The sequence below is a fragment of the Acomys minous genome (genome assembly GCF_964271855.1).
Source record: "Acomys minous genome assembly, chromosome: 6".
Taxonomy (NCBI): Eukaryota; Metazoa; Chordata; class Mammalia; order Rodentia; family Muridae; genus Acomys; species Acomys minous.
In genome coordinates, this window is record NC_140487.1 from 68443469 (window position 1) to 68471258 (window position 27790).

Below are 27790 nucleotides of genomic sequence, written 5' to 3' on the forward strand. Positions count from 1 at the left end.
GGAGGCAGGGAAGGCTTCGTGGAGGAGGCAGAATCTGAAGAGAGCCTTGAAGAACAGCTAGGTTTTGCATGGAGGCCGAAGGGGAGACGGGATGAATGCAGCCAATGGGTACTGAGCAAACCTTGAACCTGCCAAGCATGGTGCAGGGCTGAGACTTGTATGGGAGAGCCCGTCTAACTTAACAACAGCCTAGTAACGTAGCGCACAGGTCCCCGCTTTCCCGAGGAGGAACAAGACGCTTTAGGAAGTTAGGAGATCTACTCAAGCTCGCATTGCTAAGAAGCAATAGCCTTGTAAATATATTACTTCTTATTTTAGGAATTATCAGGATGAGCAAAGATCTGGAGCAGGCTGGGAGACTAGGGAGAGAGTAGAGAAGCCAGGATGCGGAGGGACACCTTGTATTGGAGAGCCAGGAGAGGCTAGGTTGGAACATGTGACTTGCCTCTGAGCTATTGATGCTCTTCCGTCTGGCTGGAAGACCTCAAGAGCTGACTGCTTCCTCCTTTACTGAAGCCACGAGGAAGGAAATGCTGAGCCGTAGTCTGGAATGTGAGGCCCAGGATCTAGTTTGGGAGGAGGAAACTAAAGAGGGCAGGGGGAAAAAAATACTGTGTGGGCGGAGCTGACAGAGGCTAAGCGCAACTTTATATAGTGGCCTCTGCTAGAACAAGTGCCCTGGGCGTGTTTGCGCTGCGCACACCCGTCAGCGTGCAGCCTTCCTCAGGGCGGGCTCTCCGATCCCCTGCCCCACGTATGTCTCGGATGTGGTGGGAAGTCAAACACAGACTCACAACTCTGATGCCCACGTTACCTTCAGGGGCTCAAGCGGGCTCAGAAAGCACGACAGGAACCCGGAGGTCCCTCGCTGCCTGCTTGGGTGTGACTTGGGTGTGACATGTATCCCTCTAACACCAGCAAGGCTGGTGTAAAAAGCGGGCAGCAGAGGTTAGAGGTGAACGGCAGAGCTGTACAGAGGGATGGAATCACACCACGCAACAGGAAGATACAGGAACCGTCTCTTGACACACACACACACACACACACACACACACACACACACACACACAGAGAGAGAGAGAGAGAGAGAGAGAGAGAGAGAGAGAGAGCTCTCGCGCCACGTGGAAGGTGTCTTTTATATGGCCCAGGGCAGGGCCACGCCCCTGTGGCAGGTAAGGTAAGCGGTGACATCATAGGTAGGCAGACTGAAACAGAGTCGTAACAGCTGGCATCAGGTCTAGTCTCTCAGGTCCCAGTAGGGCAGAGCCAGGGGTCTTTGTGTGAGAGACTAATGCTACTCAAGGCAGCAGGAAGCAGCTAAACTACTGTAATTTCTGTAGCCACTCCAAGGACACAGAGGCAGAGCGCCAAGTGGCCACCTTTTTCTGGTGGCATGCGGGGTATGGAACTGGGCACAGTGTTCCGGGCTAGGAGATGGGCACATTTGTGATTTAGGGTGAGTTGTCAATTGCTCTGTTAAACTCTGATCTCTAGAAATGTCATCCAAGTCACCTGTTGTGGTAGTGACCTACAGAAAGGGCTGGACTTGAAGTGGGAGGTGGCCTTCACTACCTCTGCCGGTCCTCAAGTTTGTCTGTGATTGGGCTGGCTGTGTAACCTCTGTGGGCCTCAGTTTCCCTGTCTGTGAAGTGGACAGGTTCACTGTATCGATCTCATATATTCTTTCTTACTTTATGTGTATGAGTGTTTGTGTGATATATGTCTGGTATCACATGGGTAGAGTGCCGGCAAAGGTCAGAAATGTCGTTAGATTGGTTAGAACTGGAATTACAGGAAATCGTGCACTGAAATGTGGATGCTGAAAACCAAACCCAGCTCCTCTGCAAGAGCAGCAAGTGCTTTTAGTTGATGAATCTGTCTGTCTGCCTCTCATGTATTCTCATGATGATCAAAAAAACACCCATTCTGGATTGCTCAGCCAGTAGAGAACAGAGGAGGATGCCTAGCGTTTTAGAACCCCATCCCAAGCAACAGGCAGCCTTAAGTGAGTTTTCCCACCTGAACCCTGAATGACTCTGCACTCCCCACTGAGCCTCCCCGTGTGTGCTGCAAATGTTTCCACGGGGCTGCTCCCTTCACAAGACCTGAGGACTAGATGCTGGTTCTTCCTTTTTTTACAATTAGCATCCTCACGGTGCCTGGCATATGGCAGGTGTGCACAAGGCTGCCAAATATTTAAAAAAAAAAAGAGTGCATTACCTACCATCTCTGCAAGAATGGTAGGAGAAGTTTGGGCTGGAGCCACCTGTTGTGGTGGTGACCTACAGAAAGGGCTGGACTCAGTGGCTAAAACGCTTGCTGTGTGAGTGTGAGGACCTGCATTCGGATTCGCAGACCCTGTAAAGTCAGAGCCAGCAGCGCTTCTTCAACCTCAGTGTTTCTATGCAGCGAGGTGGGAGGTGAAGGCGGGAGAGTTCCTAGAAGTTCAGCAGCCAGCTAGTGTGGTGTATACAGCGGCAAGTGACGGGAGCCTCTGCCTCAAACAAGGTGGGAGGCAAGAGTAGACAGACAGCTGGGGTTGTCCTCTGACCTACACACACAGACACACACACAGACACACACACAGACACACACACACAGACACACACACACAGACACACACACACAGACACACACACAGATACACACACACAGACACACACATACCCACACAGACACACACACAGATACACACACAGACACACAGACACACACACACACACACAGATACACACACACACAGATACACACATAGACACACACACAGACACCCACACATACACACACAGATACACACACAGACACACACAGACACACACACAGATAAACACACACAGACACACACACATACACAGACACACACAGATACACACATACACACACACACAGACACGCGCACACACACACTTTTTAATTTGACCCTGTAAAAAAATGGTTGATACTGTGGTTGTTGAAATTCACACAAGCACCTGTTCACTCATTCACCCGAGACTCTTTCTAAGAATCAACATGAAGGTCGCTAACTTTCTTAGAATTTCTGTCTCCTTACCTTGGGAAAATACGGGCAGCATTAAGCACTGACATTTCTTTTATTTGGATTTTTAAAAAATTTTTTTCATTAAAAGTAAGAAGCAGAAGTGAGCTGCAGACTTGAACTGGTGCAGGGGTCCTTGGGAGACTCCTGCTGTTAATACTTGGGAGCTAATTTCCCTACTGGTGTTGGTTATCTTTCCTCTTTAGCTTTCATGGTTCCTGAGCAAGATGTGAGCCCAGACCCTCACAGTGTGCTCTCCCGCTGGTGTTTATTAGCCTTGCTTGGTATTTCCCAGACACGCAGCCTGTGCCCCGTGGATGATCTAGCTTTGAACACAGCTTGGCCCACTCTCCTGGCTTCAGCATTTCCACTAGTTCCAACTTCTCTTTCGCTCTAGTTTTCTTGGGTGTAAACGTCATCTTTGCAGCAGTTCTGGGCATCTGCCGAAGTCCTGTGCTTACTGGGAAGCTAAGTCCTGAGGGAAGCAGAGCCTGGGCCCAGGGAAGCCTGTTTAACTGGCGTCTTGTTTGTGATGGTATGGATGATGTTGATGATGCCGTCAGAAGCTCAGCTGTTTGAACACTGGTCCCCAGTTGCTAGAGGAAGTAACATCACTGTGTGTGTGTGTGTGTGTGTGTGTATGTGTGTGTGTGTGTGTGTGTGTCAGGGGTGGACACTGGAAGATGTCAGCTCTCAACTTCCTTATCTGGTCACCGTGTCTGCTGCTGGCCGCCACAGCTTCCCCATGGTGATGACTCTGATCCCTCTAGAACTGTGAGTTGAAATAAACTCCTTCTTCTATAAGTTGCTTTTGAACTGTGGTGTTTTATCACAGCACAGTGACAACAATAGCTGATAACCTTTTGCTGTGATAAACACTGTGACCCAAATCAATTTGGAGAGGAAAGGGTTTATTCCAGTTTACAGTTTCCATTGTCAGTGGAAGTCAGGGCAGGACCTCAAGGCAGGAACCTGGAGGCAGGAACCGAAGCAGAAACCATGGAAGAACACTGCTCACTGGCTTGCTTCCACCTGCCTTTCTTATATAACCCAGGGCTACTTGTCTAGAGATGATATTGCCCACAGTAGGCTGGGGCATCCAACATCAACCAACAGTCAACAAAATGTCCCCCAAACATGCCCACAGGCCAATCTGATGGAGGCAAACCCTCTCCTGAGGTTTTCTCTTCCTAAGCATCACAAGCCACCTCTCCCCCAAAGCCATAAGGATGATCCCACTCCCACACATACACAGAGAGGAGACCACATACCATTCTGTTGGGAAAGTTACTGAAGTTCTCAACCAACACCTGCTTGATCATGGATGGCTCAGAAATGACAATGTACATCCGACGGCCAAGATAGTACCTAGGAAGAATCAAACCAGCTGCTTTAAAATACATCACTTTTACTCATTTCTCCTAACACACCACCTTCTTCCCCAGTTCTAGAAAGAACTCACAGTGGTTTAAAATGAAGGGTGAACTATTAGGGGAGTAAATACATCGATACCGGGGAGCTCAGGCTCCGATGGCGAGCAATAGTAGATCCATGAAAAGGTGCCACCAAAGCTCTTCCCATAACCACTTGCAGACTGCCACCTTGTCCCAGAACTGGAAATTTAAATAAGACACAGTCCCTGACTCAGGGAGTTTATGGGCCAACAAGGAAAGACAGGTCGATAAATGTCAACACACTAACAAGGGCTCCGGAGACCCAACAGTAAGATGGAGGGGAAATGGCAGAGTTTTCCAAACACGAGAGGCTGGCATTTTTAGAACGAAAACATTTATACTAATTCTGCACAGAGCAAACAAGCAGCTGCTTGAGAGAATGTGGGGATGATTAACCCTGCTTTAGAGACGCTGAACTTTGTGCTCCTGAGAAGCAGAGGACAGCCTCGGGCAGTCACGTGCTGCTGCTGCTGCTGCTGAGCTCTGGCTGGAGGAAGTGCTTACACACATCCTTGAGGTTCATGGATGGACGGAGGACCCAAGCCACCAAGACCCAGTCCCTACCTCTGAGGGGCTCATGGTCTGATGGGAGTAACAGGATGGCAACTAGCACACAGCAAGATGCTCTGGCTGATGTGAGTGACATCAGAGGGGCACCTAGCTCAGAGCCTGGAGGGTAGCATGAAGAATCCCAGAGTTGGCTCCCAAACTGAGTTACTGAAGACGAGCCACACTTGGTCCAAGTAGGTGGATGGGTGGGCGAAGAGATGCGAGTGGGTTGGGCAAAGGAGTTAAGGTTAATCTAGGTCAGGGTCTCACCTGTTTGGGTACCGCTGTGAGCGACTGGAGACCAACTGTGCAAAGTAAAACTGAGCAATGGTGGGGCCGCAGGGCCAGGCATGCTTGCAGGCTGTAACCAGCTGGCTGGCCCGTTCAGAGCAGCGTGGGTCCATTTTAAAAATGGAACCCACATTTAAAAAGCAGCTGGGTTTGCACTAGGATTCTAACTCAGTTCTTGTTTGTTTGTTTTTTGGTTTTTTCGAGACAAGGTTTCTCTGTGTAGCCTTGGCTGTCCTAGACTAGCTTTGTAGACCAGGCTGGCCTCGAACTCACAGCGATCTGCCTGCCTCTGCCTCCCGAGTGCTGGGATTAAAGGCATCTAATTCAGTTTTTCATAAGCCAAAATGGTGTTCATTTTAACATTCTTTTTCCCTTCACCAAATAAAAAGAAAGGGGTCGGTGAGGTGGTCCAGTCGGCAAAGCAGCCGTCACATAAATGTGAGTTCAGAGCCCCCAGCATTCATGTAAAGAAAACTGGGTGTGACAGTGTGCTTCCAGAACCTCAGAGTTGGAAGAGTGCCACAGAGATAGATAGAGTCTCAGAGTCACCGTCCGTCTGTAGGGCCAGGGAGCCATGCAACTGGGGAAGTTAGCCTGGAGTGGGAGTGAGGTTGTAGTGTGTCCAAACCCTGAAAATCTCATCTTGAGACCAGCAGGAGTCAGACTGATCCCTCCTTGTTCTGAGCCACATAGTGCACATAGCCTTTCAACTCCTACCTCTACTACCTGTGAGGTGGTCACATAGCCTGGCAGCCAGGTTACAAGTTCAGCTTTCTCTCTCCTTATAAGGTCTTGTCTAGAAAGCCCTTGGACTTCCTCTTCATGCAAATAAGGCATTCCCAGCACCTTTAGCCCCAGCTAATGATGTACACTCCTCCCCAAAGCCTCTACCTACTCCCCAAAGGTTTAAATAGCCTCTGTTCCCTACCCCTGAGGAGTCTGTTTCTCTCTCACTGCCCCCTGAGGTGTCCATCCCCCTGGCAGTTCCTGCCTTGCTCCCCATCCCAGAATCCACCAGTTGTGAACCCCAGATTCAGTGAGAGTCTTAAAAATAATAAAGGAAAGAGTGATTAAAAGTGACACCCAACATTGGCCTTTGGCCTCCACATGCTTGCACCCACATGTACATGTGCAAAACACACACACACACACACACACACACACACACACACACTTTTTAAGGAAAAAAAAACTATCTGGCATCCATTAGGCACTCAGAAAATTACTCAACCAAGTGATTATATTTTACAAAATTGTTAGGGAAGTCTTTGGACCACATGAATTCAATAGATGTGGTATAAGGAAAGAAAGGCCACCAACTTGTTTCTTACTGTTTTTAACCAAGAATGCTGAAAATAACCCAGTCCAGCCATAAGTCACCACTTTTTATAAAATCCGTGGCAGGTGTCACAGAATCTCTGGGAACCAAAGGAAGCTAGAGATGCCTTGGCAAGAAGGAGCACTTCAGGCTCTGTCCACGTGAGGAGGGAGGAGCACTTCAGGCTCTGTCCACGTGAGGAGGGAGGAGCACTTCAGGCTCTGTCCACGTGGAGGAGGGAGGAGCACTTCAGGCTCTGTCCACGTGAGGAGGGAGGAGCACTTCAGGCTCTGTCCACGTGGAGGAGGGAGGAGCACTTCAGGCTCTGTCCACGTGGAGGAGGGAGGAGCACTTCAGGCTCTGTCCACGTGGAGGAGGGAGGAGCACTTCAGGCTCTGTCCACGTGGAGGAGGGAGGAGCACTTCAGGCTCTGTCCACGTGGAGGAGGGAGGAGCACTTCAGGCTCTGTCCACGTGGAGGAGGGAGGAGCACTTCAGGCTCTGTCCACGTGGAGGAGGGAGGAGCACTTCAGGGCTCTGTCCACGTGGAGGAGGGAGGAGCACTTCAGGCTCTGTCCACGTGGAGGAGGGAGGAGCACTTCAGGCTCTGTCCACGTGGAGGAGGGAGGAGCACTTCAGGCTCTGTCCACGTGGAGGAGGGAGGAGCACTTCAGGCTCTGTCCACGTGGAGGAGGGAGGAGCACTTCAGGGCTCTGTCCACGTGGAGGAGGGAGGAGCACTTCAGGCTCTGTCCACGTGGAGGAGGGAGGAGCACTTCAGGCTCTGTCCACGTGGAGGAGGGAGGAGCACTTCAGGCTCTGTCCACGTGGAGGAGGGAGGAGCACTTCAGGCTCTGTCCACGTGGAGGAGGGAGGAGCACTTCAGGCTCTGTCCACGTGGAGGAGGGAGGAGCACTTCAGGCTCTGTCCACGTGGAGGAGGGAGGAGCACTTCAGGCTCTGTCCACGTGGAGGAGGGAGGAGCACTTCAGGCTCTGTCCACGTGGAGGAGGGAGGAGCACTTCAGGCTCTGTCCACGTGGAGGAGGGAGGAGCACTTCAGGCTCTGTCCACGTGGAGGAGGGAGGAGCACTTCAGGGCTCTGTCCACGTGGAGGAGGGAGGAGCACTTCAGGCTCTGTCCACGTGGAGGAGGGAGGAGCACTTCAGGCTCTGTCCACGTGGAGGAGGGAGGAGCACTTCAGGCTCTGTCCACGTGGAGGAGGGAGGAGCACTTCAGGCTCTGTCCACGTGGAGGAGGGAGGAGCACTTCAGGCTCTGTCCACGTGGAGGAGGGAGGAGCACTTCAGGCTCTGTCCACGTGGAGGAGGGAGGAGCACTTCAGGCTCTGTCCACGTGGAGGAGGGAGGAGCACTTCAGGGCTCTGTCCACGTGGAGGAGGGAGGAGCACTTCAGGCTCTGTCCACGTGGAGGAGGGAGGAGCACTTCAGGCTCTGTCCACGTGGAGGAGGGAGGAGCACTTCAGGCTCTGTCCACGTGGAGGAGGGAGGAGCACTTCAGGCTCTGTCCACGTGGAGGAGGGAGGAGCACTTCAGGGCTCTGTCCACGTGGAGGAGGGAGGAGCACTTCAGGCTCTGTCCACGTGGAGGAGGGAGGAGCACTTCAGGGCTCTGTCCACGTGGAGGAGGGAGGAGCACTTCAGGCTCTGTCCACGTGGAGGAGGGAGGAGCACTTCAGGGCTCTGTCCACGTGGAGGAGGGAGGAGCACTTCAGGGCTCTGTCCACGTGGAGGAGGGAGGAGCACTTCAGGGCTCTGTCCATGTGGAGGAGGGAGGAGCACTTCAGGGCTCTGTCCATGTGGAGGAGGGAGGAGCACTTCAGGCTCTGTCCATGTGGAGGAGGGAGGAGCACTTCAGGCTCTGTCCATGTGGAGGAGGGAGGAGCACTTCAGGGCTCTGTCCATGTGGAGGAGGGAGGAGCACTTCAGGCTCTGTCCACATGGAGGAGGGAGGAGCACTTCAGGCTCTGTCCATGTGGAGGAGGGAGGAGCACTTCAGGGCTCTGTCCATGTGGAGGAGGGAGGAGCACTTCAGGCTCTGTCCACGTGGAGGAGGGAGGAGCACTTCAGGGCTCTGTCCACGTGGAGGAGGGAGGAGCACTTCAGGCTCTGTCCACGTGGAGGAGGGAGGAGCACTTCAGGCTCTGTCCATGTGGAGGAGGGAGGAGCACTTCAGGGCTCTGTCCACGTGGAGGAGGGAGGAGCACTTCAGGGCTCTGTCCACGTGGAGGAGGGAGGAGCACTTCAGGCTCTGTCCACGTGAGGAGGGAGGAGCACTTCAGGGCTCTGTCCACGTGGAGGAGGGAGGAGCACTTCAGGGCTCTGTCCACGTGGAGGAGGGAGGAGCACTTCAGGGCTCTGTCCACGTGGAGGAGGGAGGAGCACTTCAGGCTCTGTCCACGTGAGGAGGGAGGAGCACTTCAGGGCTCTGTCCACGTGGAGGAGGGAGGAGCACTTCAGGGCTCTGTCCACGTGGAGGAGGGAGGAGCACTTCAGGGCTCTGTCCACGTGGAGGAGGGAGGAGCACTTCAGGCTCTGTCCACGTGAGGAGGGAGGAGCACTTCAGGGCTCTGTCCATGTGGAGGAGGGAGGAGCACTTCAGGCTCTGTCCACGTGGAGGAGGGAGGAGCACTTCAGGGCTCTGTCCACGTGGAGGAGGGAGGAGCACTTCAGGGCTCTGTCCACGTGGAGGAGGGAGGAGCACTTCAGGGCTCTGTCCACGTGGAGGAGGGAGGAGCACTTCAGGGCTCTGTCCACGTGGAGGAGGGAGGAGCACTTCAGGCTCTGTCCACGTGAGGAGGGAGGAGCACTTCAGGGCTCTGTCCACGTGGAGGAGGGAGGAGCACTTCAGGGCTCTGTCCACGTGGAGGAGGGAGGAGCACTTCAGGGCTCTGTCCACGTGGAGGAGGGAGGAGCACTTCAGGCTCTGTCCACGTGAGGAGGGAGGAGCACTTCAGGGCTCTGTCCACGTGGAGGAGGGAGGAGCACTTCAGGGCTCTGTCCACGTGGAGGAGGGAGGAGCACTTCAGGGCTCTGTCCACGTGGAGGAGGGAGGAGCACTTCAGGCTCTGTCCACGTGAGGAGGGAGGAGCACTTCAGGGCTCTGTCCATGTGGAGGAGGGAGGAGCACTTCAGGCTCTGTCCACGTGGAGGAGGGAGGAGCACTTCAGGGCTCTGTCCACGTGGAGGAGGGAGGAGCACTTCAGGGCTCTGTCCACGTGGAGGAGGGAGGAGCACTTCAGGGCTCTGTCCACGTGGAGGAGGGAGGAGCACTTCAGGGCTCTGTCCACGTGAGGAGGGAGGAGCACTTCAGGGCTCTGTCCACGTGGAGGAGGGAGGAGCACTTCAGGGCTCTGTCCACGTGGAGGAGGGAGGAGCACTTCAGGGCTCTGTCCACGTGGAGGAGGGAGGAGCACTTCAGGCTCTGTCCACGTGAGGAGGGAGGAGCACTTCAGGGCTCTGTCCATGTGGAGGAGGGAGGAGCACTTCAGGCTCTGTCCACGTGGAGGAGGGAGGAGCACTTCAGGGCTCTGTCCACGTGGAGGAGGGAGGAGCACTTCAGGGCTCTGTCCACGTGGAGGAGGGAGGAGCACTTCAGGGCTCTGTCCACGTGGAGGAGGGAGGAGCACTTCAGGGCTCTGTCCACGTGGAGGAGGGAGGAGCACTTCAGGCTCTGTCCACGTGAGGAGGGAGGAGCACTTCAGGGCTCTGTCCACGTGGAGGAGGGAGGAGCACTTCAGGGCTCTGTCCACGTGGAGGAGGGAGGAGCACTTCAGGGCTCTGTCCACGTGGAGGAGGGAGGAGCACTTCAGGCTCTGTCCACGTGAGGAGGGAGGAGCACTTCAGGGCTCTGTCCACGTGGAGGAGGGAGGAGCACTTCAGGGCTCTGTCCACGTGGAGGAGGGAGGAGCACTTCAGGGCTCTGTCCACGTGGAGGAGGGAGGAGCACTTCAGGCTCTGTCCACGTGAGGAGGGAGGAGCACTTCAGGGCTCTGTCCATGTGGAGGAGGGAGGAGCACTTCAGGCTCTGTCCACGTGGAGGAGGGAGGAGCACTTCAGGGCTCTGTCCACGTGGAGGAGGGAGGAGCACTTCAGGGCTCTGTCCACGTGGAGGAGGGAGGAGCACTTCAGGGCTCTGTCCACGTGGAGGAGGGAGGAGCACTTCAGGCTCTGTCCACGTGGAGGAGGGAGGAGCACTTCAGGGCTCTGTCCACATGGAGGAGGGAGGAGCACTTCAGGCTCTGTCCACGTGGAGGAGGGAGGAGCACTTCAGGCTCTGTCCACGTGGAGGAGGGAGGAGCACTTCAGGGCTCTGTCCACGTGGAGGAGGGAGGAGCACTTCAGGGCTCTGTCCACGTGGAGGAGGGAGGAGCACTTCAGGGCTCTGTCCACGTGGAGGAGGGAGGAGCACTTCAGGCTCTGTCCACGTGAGGAGGGAGGAGCACTTCAGGCTCTGTCCACGTGGAGGAGGGAGGAGCACTTCAGGCTCTGTCCACGTGAGGAGGGTTTCTACTCCTCCCTCTACCTGGAGAAGCACTTCTCAGACTTACAGTGTGCATTAAACCACTTCCCCTGAGGAAATGCCAGCTGAAACCCCCCCCCCAGCCTGAAAAAAGACCACGTTAGAAATTCAAGAAGCCAATGAACCTCAGATAGGGTAAACACAGAAACATACCCCGAGACATATCACAACTGAGCCGCTGCTGGGAGAAAAATGGTAAAAGAAAGAAGAGTCTTTTTAAATGGTCTTTTGTGAATTTTAATTCAAAGGGCAGCAAATTTCATATCAGAAATCATAGCGACTGAGAGTCACGAGATAGTTCTGCAGGTTAAGAGTGCTGGCACAAACAGGACCTGGATTCAGATGCCCAACTCCATGTAAGAAGCCTGCTGTGGCAGAGTGTTTCTATAATCCCAGTATATGAAGCCAGGAGGATGGCTGGGGTGGCTTAGCTCCAAGTTCTGTAGGTGACCCTGTCGTAAGGGAGCAAGATAGAGAGTGACAGCAAGAAACTCAAGGCATCCTTTGGTTTCTGCATACACAGGCACATGTATCCCAACACACATATGAATAGCACACAAGGTGGGGGAGGGAGAGAGGGAGGGAGAGATGGAGAGAGACTAAGGAAACTAGGGGACTAGAGTGATGACTCAGTTGACATGCTCCCTACTGAACTTGAGATCAGATACCCAGCGCCCATGGGGGAAAACTGGGCATGACAGTGCACACCTGTAATCCCCACACTGGAGAGGCAGAGATAGGAGAACCCTTGGGTCTTCCTGGCCAGCCAGTCTTGCCAGTGAGGTCCAATTTTACTGAAAGACCCTATCTCAAAATACAAAGTTGAGTGAGAGAGAGGAAGACATGGAACATCGATCTCTGACTTCCACACACATGAGCGCACACACACACACACACACACACACACACACACACACACACACACATACACACACACATATCCACACACAAACACATGCACATACACAGATGAAGATCATGGAGGCCAGAAGGAATGGGTACGAGCGAAGACTTTTCCATTATCTATCTGGTGAGAGTTATCTTTCAGGGAACAGGCTTTAAAATTGCATTTGAAGTTGAAGAACAAGTAAGAGAATTTATCACTAGCAGATCTACCCTCTAAGGGAGGCTAGAGGCGGTTCTCCAGTGAGAAGTGTAGAGGTAAGAAATAAACTTCACAAAACAAAGACCACAGAATGGGTTAAACACAGCAGGCTATCCCTCACAGAGTGGGCTAAACACAGCAGGCTATCCCTCACAGAGTGGGTTAAACACAGCAGGCTATCCCTCACAGAGTGGTTAAACACAGCAGGCTATCCCTCACAGAGTGGGCTAAACACAGCAGGCTATCCCTCACAGAGTGGGCTAAACACAGCAGGCTATCCCTCACGGAGTGGGTTAAACACAGCAGGCTATCCCTTACAGAATGGGTTAAACATAGTAGGCTATCCCTTGCAAAATGGGTACAATGTCACAGGCTAGCCCTCTGCTCATCCTCTTCTTAACTGTATGCTTGATGACTAAAGCAAGAGCTAAAGTGTAATGAACTTCTAACAATGTACCTGGAGGAAAAGCTGGAGACTGTTACACTCTTAAGGAGGGGAAAGGACCAACATGGAAGATTTCTACATGTCCCTCAAAGTGGCAAGGCAGCCATACTCATAGACCAAGATAAACTATTTATACAACTACTAAGAGCATGACATAAAATAATAATAAACATTTTAATAAATAGAGTGTGACGGCTCAACTGTTAGGTGTACTTGCTGCCCTTGCAGAGGACAGGGTTTGGTTCCCGGCAGCCATGTGGCAGCTCACAACCACCTGTAGTCTGATGCCCTCCGCTGGCGTGTGCAGACTCCCACACATATGCGCACATATGTGTGGCAAAGGAAGAACAGCAAGAAGGGGCATAGACGGACAGGCAAGGCAGTGGCAGTGGATTAATAAGGTACATATGAAAATGCTGCCGTGGATCCTACTGAGTTTCATGCTGATAAAAATACTACTAATAAAAGAAAAATACAATGACAGTTTGAACAGTCCTATGACCACAAAAATGGAATTCATAATTTTAAATTTCCTGGATATCCAGGCCCAGATGGTTTTTAGTAGAGAACTCTTCTAAACATTTACAAACAAACAACAATAACTCTTCACAATTTCTTCTAGAAATTAAAAGCTTGAAACAAGGCCCAGCTTCATGTCTGAGGATGGTATCACCGTAACACCCAGCCAAAGACAGTATAAGAGAGCTGTAGACTAGTGTCGCATGTGTCCTAGACACAGAAATCTTCAACAAGACAAAACCAGCAATGTGTAAAAATAATTATACCCCGCAGAATCTGTCATCTTTGTTCTTAATCAACTTCCACTTCTCTTTACCTAACAAAACTTCTTCTTTACTTGATAAATCCCAACTTTGTTTCATTAGAAAGAAAGAAAGAAAGAAAGAAAGAAAGAAAGAAAGAAAGGGGCTGGAGCAATGGCTGAGAGGTTAAGAGCACTGGCTGATTTTTCCAGAGGTCTTGAGTTCAATTCCCAGCACCCACATGGTGGCTCACAACCATCTATAATGAGATCTGATGCCCTCTTCTGGTCTGCTGGCTAGAATACTATATAAATAATAAACAAACAAACAAACAAATAAAAAAGAAAGGAAGAAAAATAAAAACGGGGCCAGCAAGATGGCTCAGCAGCTATGATCACCTGAACTGAACCCACAGGACTTACATGGTGAAAAGAGAGAACTGTTTCTCATACACACACACACACACACACACACACACACACACACACTTTTCTATTGCTGTGATGAAACACCATGCCCAAGGCAATTCATATAAGGAGGAATTGACTGTGGCTTATGGTTCAGAGGGCTGAGAGCCCGTTGTGGCACGGAAGCGCGGCAGCCAGAGCAGGAAGCTGAGAACTCAGCTGAAAGCGCAAAGCAGAGAGAGCTATCCAGAAGTGGTGGAAGAGTTTACGCCTCCAAAGCACCTCCAGCTTTGTCTTATTAAAACCAACCAGTGACATGTTGCCTCCAGCAAGGCCCCGTCTCCTAAGCCTCACCAACAGCACCACCTCCCAGGGACCAAGTACTTAGTATTCAAACATCTAAGCCTATGGGGATGCATTTCCTGCTAAGAATTAATATGAGCGTGGACAAACTTACTCCAAAGTTTGAGGAAAGACAAAAGATTTAGAATAACTGTTCCCCCCCCCCCCCAAACAAAGAAGCAAGAGAAATATGCATGAACAACTGGACTGAGCAGTTGAAACTGTGATAGTAGCGGAGAGATAGTTATGTACATAAATATTCTATAACATACCCACTCATATGCGCATAGACACTTGGTTAAAGTCTGAATAATCTCTGTGCATGAACTATGTTCCGCCTGCTGGTTCTGATAACTTGCTCTGATTTTACCTGCATGTGGTGTAGATCCCACTAGTTAAAAAAGACACTGCATCTCCCTGTGTATTTTTGTTGTTGTTGTTGTTGTTGTTTATTTATTTACTTGCAAATCCTTGTTTATCTGTAATTCTTTCAAACTAAGATAATGGTTTACAAGTCATTCAGGAAGTTAAAAAAAAAAAGTTTAAAGAAATCGGCCTGTTTTCAGCCAAGCCTTTCCTACCAAGCTCGGGTGGACACCAAAAACCTGGGTGAGTACCACCTCTCAGGTTCTGATGCCAGAGGATGCGGCCACCCTCCAAGGCCAGCGGCTCCGAGCTCAGCAGCTGGCCGAAGGCAAGAAAGGAGTATTCAAGGAAAGACGGGCCCCACCCGGGCCCAGCAGGCCCTAGTCTTCTGGTAAAGGTGGCACCAGTCACCTCTTTTTGTAACAAGCTCCCAGGGGGTTCTGATGTCCTCAACAGTGAACAGACTAGGGCTCCATGTTACAGATCTTGATCTGTGTCTGAGCAGACACACCCGTTTTCATTTCCCTAAATCCTTAGATGTAAAAGAGAGATCCAGTTAGACTGGGGGGGGCATGCGTATTTTGGCAAGATATTTGTGTTGAGTTTCTTATGATCAAAATAATTTTGTACACCCTCTGGATTAAAAAATAACACACATACACACAAGAATACTTGTGTATTCTGGTGGAAGGGACCACCATGGGAGTCTTTCCGTATTTTTCTAGTGATATTACTAATGCTAAAACCAATTTTGCAACAATTCCTTTAGAATTGCCTCAGAGCTGCTTTATGAACCTCAGGAGGAAACTGGCCCCATTTTACATGTAAATTGTGTAATCTTGTGAATTTATGCTTAGAAAAATGCTCATCCGTGGTTTGAGGAGCTCCTGGCAAGATCTTTAAATAGAGAAAAACGTATTTGACTTATGCAGGCCGGCATTCCTTTCTGGAGTCTGGGATGGCCCCATCATGTGGGTCTGCCCACCTCTTCTCCTCGGGAAGGAAGCTACCTTCCCATCCCATGTAGTACAGTGTCATTCTGCCTTCAGGAAGCTTTCTTAAAAAAAAAAAAAAGTCTGGTCTCAGTCTTATTTGTTAGTATGCACTTCGGTTTAAATGTCTCTATCAAAACCTTGACTGTGATTTAATCTTCATCCGGAGGGAGTGTGCCCAGGTGGGACCTTCAGGGACTAATTAGAAGACAGCGGCTCAGCCTCAGAATGGATGGATGATGGGTCACGTCAAGAGCAGCTCTGTTATGAAGGCCACTTTGGTACCATCTGCAGCATGCGCTCCTCTCACCATGTGATGTTGTGTATCACCTCAGGCCTCAGCACGGGCTGCCAGCGTGAGGCTCTGATCGTGTGCAGCTCGTCAACCTCGAGCCTCCCAGCCTCCGGGACTGTGAGTCGGAGAAACCGTTCCTCTTTGTGAGTCATTCAGTCTGACGCGTTTGGTGATGGCAAAAGAAAACAGCCCAGACTGGTATGTATCTCCCTGCTTCCTGAGATGCTGTAGTGAGCACACCATAGCCCCGGAGCCCAGCAGCTGGGGTCTGCAGCCACCTAGCTGTCACCTGTTGTTGCAAGGGACCGTTTTAAAACACAAACTCCTCAGTCTCCCTGTGCTGCAGCTGAAATGTGGGAGTAAGAGCTAGGCAATCACTATAATTCGCTATCAATTTAATCCCATCCTATACAGTGGAATTATGGCTCTTGAAAATTAAGCCAACAGGATGCCAAGAAACATCCCAAACCACGGAGCTGTGCAGCGGCATATGGCCAGCCTGTGCATCTTCCTCTGAACCTTCATGGTAACACTCATTAGCATCAGCGTCTGCCCGGCTCTGAGCTTCCTACACTAACTCCATCACCACATTAAGTTGTGAAGAAAACGGAAGAGGGGAGCGTTCTACTCACTTTCAGAACAGGAAACCCAAGACTTGTCCAAGTCAAGGACTCTCTGACCCCTGCCTCAGAGCTGACCCTCCCCAAGATGGCTGGCTAGCTTTCCTGGTCTCCTACGCTGGCCTGGTCTGTGAAAGGCAGATCGAGCAGGTGTGCAAAGGGCCCAGGCAGGCCCCACCCACACTGCGTCTTTCCTCTCCTCAACTGACTGTGTCGTTTAAAGGTGCAGACTGAGAACGGATTATTGTGTAATGGACCAGAAACCCCTTCCAGCCCAATTAAGGAGACGAGGTCTTGCCCCCCACTAATCCAAGTTGTACGTTGACTACTACAGGGGCAAGAAATTCATAACCAATTACTCATTTATATTTATTTATGCACATAATAATTGGCGTATTCAACCCCAAAGCACCTGGTTGAAGAGAAAATGTAGGCGAACCAATGAAGTCTTGTGCAGCTAAAAATAACACTTGTTTGACTTGCTTAATTAGTGGTTTTCTTTCATTTTCTCTTTCTTTAAAAAAACAAAAAAGCAAAACCCAAAACTGACCAGTCTAACCAAAATAGCACAGCTGCCTTTCTTTCTGGGGACCATGACAAGCAAGACTGTGGGCATTAGCTTGGGGATGGCCTGGCCCTGTTCCAGAAGGCCTGCCTCTGGCAGGGGAGGGGACCAAACTAAACTATAGGGCTGTTCCTGGGGTGGGAGCAGGGATGGGTCACTCACAAGCACACGGAAAGGCCCAGGCTCCAGAGCTAGATGGAGGTGCACCTTGTAAAAATAGCACTGTGGTTCTGCTAATAAGTAACAGTCAAGTCCAGTATTAATTAGTATATCCAAGAAGTGTTTACTGAACACGTATGCTGCCAGGCATCCAGCTGGTAAATTCTTGCAAGTCTGGAGGAAAAGGCTCTGAACATGTGTGTGAAGCAGGGGGTTATGGGCACTTCTTTTCGTGTTAGCTGTTTCTTTAATGTCTCGGGATTTTGAAGTAAGTTTGTGACTTTTGGAAGAAGTAGGACGGAATTGTCGCTGGGCTGGCCTACTGAGGCCATCAGGGGTCTGGGTGCTGTGTCCATAGGCATCGGAGACTTGGGGACTCAGTGCCAGGATTTGTTTGTAATTGATAGCTGTGTCACCTTGAACAAATTGTGTCCACATTGAGCCTGCTTCTTTGATAAAAGAGGGCATGGTGAAGGTCAGTGGGAAATTTGTCAGCAGTGAAATTGTGTGTCAGTGTACACAGTGAACAGCCCAGATAGGCCCTGTTTATGAGAAATGAGCTTATGGGTGCCCATGGAGGGATCTGGGGCTTCCTGATGAAAGCCTGACACCCCTGCATCAGCAGAAGGGATCTGACCATGTGCATGAGTGATGGGCCCTGCCGTGCACCGTTAGACACCAGGCATCTGTAAAAGCGCCCATGCCTTGGGGACGGCTTCACTCCCCAGCAGTAGAAGGTGCTACAAGGCAGCTGGCGGCCTGGCTTCACACCTCATCTTTCCTGGATATGGAAATGTCAGGGAACTCCGTGGGGAAAGGTGGCCATGTGCTACGGTCAGAACTGTGATGAGAGCCTAGATTGACAAATTCCAAAAAGGCCAGAGAAAGCCAACAAGGGTTTACAGTTCCTGGACTGTTTAACTGTCTCCTCCCCTGGGCTAGGGGCTCCCCCTGGGGTAGTGTCTCTCCCTGAGCTAGATGCTCCCCCTTGGGCTACTGTCTCCCCCTGGGCTAGCGGCCCCTGGAACAGCTGCTCCTCCTGGTATGACAGCTCCCATAATGCTATAGAGAAGCTAGAGTTTCCGTATTACAGACGGAGGGTGCTGGGATCACTTTCTAACCTCTCATGCCCACTGTGTTAGGGCCTTGCCGCTCTTAGGTAGACTATTGTGTCGGCTCTCAGTGAGCAACTGTTATCTACAAAGCCAATCCCCACTAAGGCCAACTGTACCCTTTGAGGACAGAAGGTGAGGATGTGACTTCATTCACTCTAAGTTCTGATAGGCGTCCGTTACTTGACCTTGACCTAGGGGCCCTTCTGTTTTCCTTCCAAGACTCATGGGTTCTGTTTGACTCAACAATTTTGTAGCATCCCATAGGCCAAAAGAATTGCTTAACACTCTTGTTCTTGAGTAGTTAACCTACACAGTAAGTATTTGTGTTCTAAGAACTTAGTGGGCATTTAAGAGTGCATGTTCCATAGCTATTGCTACATGGAACCAACATAGATGCCTCGCAAAAGCTGAGTGGGTAAATAAAATGTAATATTACACACACACACACACACACACACACACACACACACACACACACATGCGCGCGCACCAGACATACAAGATTGGAAGTAGTTCTCCTAAAGACCAATAGATGTCGCTGTATTTTTCAACAACTATTTACAGTATTTGAGGAGGACCCTATGGATTAACTGTGGCACCCCGGGGCATCTTGGCACTTAGTTTGAGAATCACAGCCCCTCACTCTTGCTATGAAAAGACTATTTTTGGTTTCCCAAATCTTCAGTTTTTCTCCATATCCCTTTGTTTTGTGACGATTTCCCTCTAAAGTATTTATTAGCAGAGGGAAATCCTACAGGCACTCAGGGCACCCACTCCTGTCCTGCAGTTGACTTAAATATACATATTTACTAATTATTTGAGAATTTTGTGCAATGTATTTTGATCCTATCCACCCCCCAACTCCTCAACCCACCCCTCCCTACTTAATGTCCCAACTGCATGTCCTTTCTTTTCTTAAATAGCCCTCTAAGTCCAATGTGTGCTGCCCATCTACTCACGAGTATGGAGCTATACACTGGAGCGTGGTCAACCTACGGGGGCCACAATCTTAGAGAAGACTGACACTCCCTTCCCCAGAAGTCACCAACTGTCAATAACTTCTCAAAATGGAAGTCATCTGCCTCTCCCAACTCCACGATGGCATTTTTGCCTGGCTTAATCTCCTACACGTCTTGTGTCGGCAATAGCTTCTGTGAGCTCATGACCACAGCAGCCCTGCCCTGTCCGTAAGACGTCATCCCTCTCTAGTGCTCTTAAAGTCTTTCTGCCACCTCTGCCTTGACAGTCCCCAAGGCTTGCGTGGGGGAGTGTGATGGACGTCTCGTTCGTGCCTGAGCTTTCACTGACATTCTCTACTCTTTGACCAGTTGTGAATTTCCGTGTTAATCACTATCCGTGACATGAGGTTTCTCTGAGTAGGTGTACAAGCTGCAGGAAGTGTAGAGGGCAGTTTAAAACCTTGTCCCTTTAGCACAATGATAGTAGAAGGTTCACCCTCCCCCCTTCACCCCGCACCGGAGCCCCTGAGCTCCCTAACCATGGGTTCTTAGTCAGAGTTACAACACAGGAGTGTGTTTCATCCTGTGGAGGGGTCCTTTAATTTAATCAGGAAGTGGCTAGTTACCGCTAGAACATCCGTGCTCCTATTGCATCCATGGGCGTGTCTTGACATGCTGGTCATTATTGCATGTCACAGGGTTCATAGATGGAAGACTTAACAATGCCCTCGCCCTCCCGGCAGCCTGCATAGCTCCGCCCAGCACAGCAAGAACTTAGGAACAACAAGAGGTTTCCTCTATTGATCTCTGTCACACAACCTATTTAGAGCTGTTGCCTACTCACTGCTCTGCAAGTTCTTGGAGGACAGAGCCTTGCTTTATTTTTCTTCTGGAACTCCCAAGAAGCCAGCAGAGTGCAAGACTGTTGAGGAGGTTATGAGGATTGTTTGAGGAGGTCTCTCTGGAAATCATATTGTTCTCTGTTGCCCATACATTCCCAAAGCCACACAGCTCAGACCATTCTCTGACACGTGGGAACACCCTCTCTAGTGATCCCCTGACTGCCTTCATAGCTGTGTAGTCCCGCACACTGGGTGGCCAGCAGACAGCATAAGTCTCAGATCAAGATGGACAAAAATCTCACTCTGGGGAATCGGATGTACAGAATAGTGAAAGCACCTTTGACCTCAAGCCAAGGGTTTCTGCCAAAAATATCACCCCAACCAGATTCCATGCTGTAGTGAGGTTGAGGTGTATTGCCCAGAGGTCTCCCCAGGGAACAGCTTGCTATCAGCTGTCAGCTCCCTGCATGATGGCTTCAGCTACAAGACGCTTTGTCACTGACAGTATGTGACTGACCATTTCATCCTGTCAGGAGGTGGCCCTGACAGCTCCTGTCTTCCATCACAGACAAGAATCCCCAGCAAACATGCTGTACCCAAAGCCCATCTCATTGCCAGTCAGGAATCCAGCCTGTAAAAGACCCACTTTATGCAGCTCCAGAGCTATGAGCACAGACCATCAGCATCAGCATCCTGAGCCTGGGAGTCAGGACTCTCCTGTGTGATGAGCTGGGAACCATCTCTGTCTCCTCCAGCTTTCCAGTTCCGTCCCCACTGCCCCTGTTTTCAAGACTTTACCAAGTAGGATGGACCTTCCCTTTGTGTTAACTCATGTGCCCCACAAGGCCATAGTCAAGTACCACCTTGTCCAAAAGGCCTTCTTAGCGTTCACAGCCTGTATCCCATGTTCCATTCCTTTTCTGCCTTGGGACTATTATCACTTCCTACCCGGATTTCTGGTGCACCTTGGACAGTGTCTTAGTTAGGGTTTTATTGCTGTGAAGAAACACCACGGCCACGGAAACTCTTATAAAGGGACACATTTAATTGGGGCTGTCTGTAGATTCAGAGGTTTTTAGTCCATTATCATCATGGCAGGGTGCGTGGTGGCACACAGGCAGACGTGATGCCGAGGAAGGAGCTGAGAGTTCTACATCCTGATCTGCAGGCAGCAGGGAGAGACTGTGTGCCCTGCTGGGTGTAGCTTGAGCATATGAGACCTCAAAGGGCTGCTCCCACAGTGGTACACATCTTCAAACAAGACCACACCCACTCCAACAAGGCCACGCCTCCTAATAATGCCACTCCCCATGGGCCAAGCCTTCAAACACGGGAGTCAGAGTGGGGGATGAGGGTGGGGGAGTGGGGGTGGGAGGATGAGGATGGGGAGATGGGGGGCACATTCCTATTCAAACCACCACAGATCTTATCTTGTTTTTCCTTCCAATTAGATGATGACTTTCTTTGAGCAAAGAGACAGGAATGAAACTCTCTTGTAGGGAGGAATGGTAGCCTCTGCCACCACTGTCAGCTCAGTACTACACACAGACATCACTGTTGAGTAAACGATCCTCAAGGAAGGCCAGTGAGGAGCTCTTATGGAACTAAGACTGCCGTCCCCTCTGTCTTATGCCATTGGAAGATCTGGGTACAAACCTCGAAGAGTCCAGGAGAGGTCACAAAGTGAGTGTCCTTCCCCAGGACGAGCAGAGAATGGATGGTAGAGAATTGCATTTGGAGCTGTGTGGAGACGCCCGGTGGGCAAACCCTTCAGAGCTAGGCTACCGACTTCATCTGGTCAATGTCACAAGGCTTGAGTTAAAGCAAGTTTTCACCCCGATTGAGGACATTCCTGCTGACTGCTGGGAATATGCAAATCGGTCTCTAGGTAGGTTTCTAAGCATTAGTGACAACAGGGGGTTAATGGGGTCTGAGGTTCCCTTGAAGCTACCCTAGAAAAGGCCAGAATACCATGGATCCACCTGGGGAGGCCCCAAGAAGAGGAAGCCCCGTTATGCTTTGCCCTGTGCTGTCTCAAGTTCGCACCACCTTCTGCGTGTTTTCCTAACCACCCCATCCCATCCACACCCATGGGCACATGGGTGGGGCTTGCTCTGTGAGAAAGGGGCTGCTGTGGTGTGCAGTGTGTGTAGTGTCTAGGTTCCCCAGCATGCTGCCTGTGCTTTCAAAAAGGCCCTAAGCTCGTCTGCCAGGAGGAGTCACAGGCCCAAGCAATGATCTGCTTCTGAGACTGTGGCTTGGCGGTGGCTGGTCTCCATTGTTTCTGGATGTAGGCAGGAATATGGCCTTCCCAGTTCCAGCCCTCAGAGCCTTCGTCTGAAAGATGAAGCGTGCCGCCCCCCCAACCCCCCGCCCGCCAGTCCTGGTGAGTTATGACTATATTAAGTTACAGTAAATCTTTCTCCAAAAACAGAGCGATGGCTACAGGAGAGAATTAGGCAGCAAGAGAAAAAAAAATATCTGAAACAAAACCTATAACAATAACCCTCCCTCCTCTATCGAGTATACCCGCCCATTTAATTTATTCAGTTAATAAAACGTATTCCCCAGAGGGGGACAGGCAGAGGTAAGCTGCAAGCCAATCTGCCTGTGTGAGCGGAGTATGTATGTGTATCTCATAACAATAAAAAAAAAAAGAGTAATTAAGAGATGTATTGAAGTGTGTAGAAATCCTGAAGGACACTGAAGATTCCAATTCAAGCTAGTGTCCTTGGCGCAAATTTAATTCAATCGGGAATAGATAAATAAAAATAAAGAAAAAACAAAACAAAACAAAAACAAATTCAGAACAGATGTTAGGCAAGTGATTTTTTTCACAGTAAGAATCATAAACATGAAAAACAGCCTATAAGGCAAAGTTGTTGATGCCAACAGCATCAAGCTACTAAATAAATAGTTGGATGGTACCACAGGGACAAAGAAACATTAAAATAGTCATTTGGCTGTCCCTGAATATTTTTGCCTACACGTTATGCCCAGGCATGTATATTCTTAGCAACTAGAGGGAGGGGGAATCCACCCCTCCTATTATATAGATTCATATAGAATATACATTTACTTGAAAGTATATTGCAAAATCACCTTCCACACAGGCTCAGAATACAAATAAAGAATTTGGTAAAAGTATTGTCACTTCTGCAAAGACAATGAAGCCGGAAGAATCATGTGCCGGGGAGGGATGTGCCCAACCTGAGCTGGGCGTTGGAAAGCCCGGATGTGTGACAACAAGAAAGGGAAATTTTAATAAGAGATTCAGACACAACTGGGTAGAGACAAGGGCAGGGAAAAAAAATTTTAAGCATACATAATAGTATTTTTAAAATGGAAAGAAGCCTCAACATGATCATACATATGTATGCGCGCGCGCGCACACACACACACACACACACACACACACACACACACACACACACACTTCATAGCTAAGAAAATAAGTGCAAAGAGAAGAGACAACTGGACGGGAGGCACCGTCTCCCCAGAACACCCCTCACTCAGGAGGAGACACGGGGATGGGGATTCCCTGGAGACACAAAAGTGAGAGGACCCACGCACCCATATGCGGGGACTCGGGGGGGGGGCTCAGCAGCTGTGGAGGGGGCTCCCAATGTCTATGGTCTCCCCCAAGACGCCAGCCAACTGCAAGAAGGCCTTTGGAACTCAGGCCAGAGGAGTAGAGAAATCACAGTTGGACTCCTGGATCCCTGATGGTCGTGTCTCAGGGCTCCGAGTGACCTTTCAGTCCCACCCACGTCACTGGACCTGTGATACAGGCAGGTGCTCAAGCATATTTTAAAGGTGACCAAATGGTTGAAGGATTCGTGGGAACTCATGGCTAAGAATAGCTGGGTCAAGACCGGATGATGGTTTATAATCCTATGTTCCTAATGGTGCCCTAAGATGACCCTAGAGAGGTAGGCTACACACACACTGGCAACACCCTGGCAGCAGGGCATGAGGTGGCAGGCCACCAAGGACCTAACCAGTGCCCTGCGTGAATGGAGCCCCACTAGTCCCACAAATATACCTTTCTTTTATTCATCCCCCAGATCCCAAGATGGCCTTTCATAGCATACATTGGCTTTGTATTTTAGTGGGCTAGCTCCTCATAAGCACAAGCTTTGATTTTTAAGAGGAATTTCTCCCTGATCATCTTCATCTTCTAGAAAATACCAATTTACCCAAATGAGCAAAATAAGGTCATCCTAAGGCTTGAGGTTTTCTTGGGGACAAATTTGCTGCGAAACAGTATATACCAGGAGGCAACTCATTTGGATTACCCATCAAATAGTCAACAAGCGCCTGTTATGTATCAGACTCCACTGTGGGTGCTTGAAATAACAGGACGGGCAAGAGAACTTCCATCCTACCAGGAGAACTTGACAAATAATTATATTGCCTGTTGTGGAGGCAGGTACTCCCAGGCTTAGAGATCCTGTCAAAGGGCCCAAGAAAAAGTGGAGTAAGGGAGCTTCCGATGAACAGAGAGATTCATAGATGGCGCCTATTCGTTAACATGTTTAGGTTAGCATACAAAGCCATGGCTTTAGCTTGGCATCTTCGTACACATGGTGCCCTTATGGTTTGTCCTTACTTTCGCCCTTCCCTGACTGCCCTGCTCAGAGCCCTCCTGGTCCCTAGCTGCTCCCTTTACTTCTTCATTAACCCTCGCTTGGTTTCCTGTCCTATGACGTATTCCATCAGCCTCTCTATCTCCCATTTCTCTTTATATTTTTTTCTTTCCTTCCTTGAGATCCTCTTTCTAGTTTCATGATCTACAACACACACACACACACACACACACACACACACACACACACACACACACACAATTTATATGCTTTAAAGTCCAGGCTCCAACAGAGAGAAAGCGTGCTGCAATTGTCTTTCTGAGTCTGGCTGACTGACGTACTGTAATGATTTCTAGATATACCTGCTTTTCTGCAAATATCACGGGATAGTTTTACAGTGGTTGAGCCTGATCATCAGCTTGACTGCGTTGGGAAATGCTTAGGAGGTTGACAAGGCACACCTTGGGGGGTGTGTCAGGGAGTGGCCGCTGGACCACGGGGCTCTGCCTTTAGGATGGATTTATCTATCTACAGACTCACAGCTTGAGCAGACTGTAGAAGACGGGGCCTTGCTGAAGGAAGTGTCAAGCTGACAAGCTGTGTCTTTGAAGGCATACCTTGCTCTGGGACCTTCCTGTCTTCACTCTTTCTTGCCCCCTATGAGGTTAACGGCTTCCTCCTGCCACCATGGCATGCTGCTTCAGCGCAGAGTTGGCCATGACGATCTGAAACCTCTTGTATTAGCTACCTTCTGTCGCTGTGATAAAATACCAGGGCCAAAACAACTTCTAAAGAAAGAGTTTGTTTTGCTTTCCGGTTCTAGAGGGAGGGTCCATAACGATGTGGGAGGCATGGCAGCAGGAGCAGGAAGCTCAGAGATTGTATCTCAACTACTCACAGGAAGAAGAGAGAGTGAACTGCAAGTAGGGTGGGGCTACTAATTCTCAAGGCCCGCCCCCAGTGACATACTTCCTCCAGCAATCTTCTATGTCCCAAACGTTTTCATAACCTCCTAAAAGGAGCCACCAACCAAGTGCTTAAATACACGAGCCTATGAGGGACATTTCTCATTCAAACCACCATGCCTCTGAAGGCACAAGCTAGGTTGCCTCACGTGGCATTCTGTCACAAGAGCAGGAGAGCAAAGTAATACACCCCATAACCCAGGGCATAATCTTAAAGTCACTCATGTTTCTGAATTATCTGATCAGCTCAGCCAAATTTAAGTATTGTTGGGTCGTTACACGAGAGGCTAGGCTAGAAGGACAAATCCTACTCTTAAATTCCAGCATTTGATATGTAGATGGCCCCTGGGACTGACGGTAAGGATTTCTTACAGTCATATAAGCAAAGGAAGTAGCCCGTCCTATCATCTCACAGGTTCATAGAGAGCTTCGTAAAAGGATGTCCAGAGGACGGTTTTCTGGAAACACCGCGACAGGGGACAGGTGAGAGACTCAGGTGATAGACAGCAGGCTGAGCAAGAGCACAGCAACACAACGAAACATAAAAACAGACAAAAACCTTAGGCCCAACATTAGACCTATGATGTTCCAGTGGCCTCAGACATAGGTATGCATGAAATGACGATGCTGTGTGAGGCCATGCAAGCATGCCTGTTAAACACAGCGGGCTGCCTGGCGACTACCGGAGTATGGGAAGGGAAGGAGGGGGGGGTAGAAAGGTCGAAGGGAGCAAACACACAAGCAGAGCACACAGTAGAGCATCCCCACTGTCGCACAACACAGAAATTCCCTCTACCCCAGGCCACTTTGAAATAGAGGTCATTAGTACTCACTGGTTGTCATAGTAATTTGCAGTGGGGAGGGCGTTCCTGTTGTCAGTGTTTCCCTGTTGTTGTTTGTTTGCTTAGCTTTTTTGTTTGCTTAGGTTTTGACCCAGGGTCTCATGAAGGCCAGGCTGGCCTCCAGCTCTCTGTGCAGCAGAGGATAACCATGAACTCTTGATCCCTCTGCCCCTGCCTCGGATTACAGGAACGAGCCACCATATCAGGCTGTGGTCATTGTCTTATATGAAATTTTACTATTTATTAGCTCTCTGTTTCCTCGAAAAGCCTGTTTTTCATATTCTACTCTCAAAAGATATTATGGAAAACAAGAGAGTCCTGCATTCAAATGAGCACTGTAGCTTGAGTTCTCATTTGGAGAGTTTCCATGACAGTGATGAGGCCTGTGCTCCCTGGACTCTGTTCCCACCGTTTGACTAAGGAGAGGCGCTTCCTTTTTATTTTCCACGCAGCCACCGTTATTGTTGGTGGAAGTGGTCTGAAGGACATAGGTTGAGAAATAGAAGATTCCAGAGTCAGACACAGCCTGGAACTCCCACTATTCCCTTCTCTTTCCTCTGGTAGAATGTGGTCCTTAGAGTCTTCCGTTCCTAAGTCATGTTCGGCCCACTGTCACTAACAGCTCTTGTACTGTCTGAATGTTTGCCGACATTCTAGTCCCCAAGGTAATTATATACAGAGGTGGCCCCTCTGGGGGTGATTATGTTATAAGGGCAGAGCCCTTTAAAAGGATCCCAAAATTGTTCCTCCACCTCTTCCATCCTGTGAGGACACCCATGACACCCAGCCCGCTGCTGCCTTGATATTGAGCCTCTCAGACCCCAGAACCGTGAGAATAAGTTACTATTGTTTATAAGTTACCCAGTGTATGGTATTTTGTCATGGCGGCCTGGCTGGACTAAGGCACATTGCAGATGATTATGGCAAGCATGAAGTCCTTTTCTTCTTTGCCATGTGTAGTCTCTTCATGATTGTGGCGTCACCATTTTATCTTCAGAACAGGCATTAGGTACTTTCCTTGTGGCTGGGACAGAATACCCAATGAAGAATGACTGAAGGAAGGAAGGTTTGGTTCCAGCTAAGGGTTGGAGGCTGCAGGCTGATCTAGCAGGAAAGTAACGGAGTAGAAGCTTGAGGTAGAGGCTCCCACTGCTGCCTCCACAGACAGGAAGCAAACACTGATAGGTGCTGATGCTCCACTGGCTTTTTGCTTATTATTTACTCCAGGGATAATGTTGC

General features: G+C 50.0%; 1 protein-coding gene across 5 annotated transcripts in view; it reads right to left on the reverse strand.

The window, feature by feature from the left end:
- Positions 1 to 27790, reverse strand: part of TBXAS1 (thromboxane A synthase 1) — a 183556-nt gene that overhangs the window by 103853 nt on the left and 51913 nt on the right. For 3 of the 5 annotated variants that reach the window (XM_084785965.1, XM_084785964.1, XM_084785966.1), the window contains one exon: positions 4306 to 4402. In XM_084785965.1, the coding sequence (XP_084642091.1) occupies positions 4306 to 4402 (97 nt within the window). Of the gene's footprint in view, positions 1 to 4305; positions 4403 to 4496; positions 4823 to 17242; positions 17285 to 27790 lie in introns of those variants that run through there. The other 2 variants (XM_084785967.1, XM_084785968.1) reach the window with 2 other exon arrangements.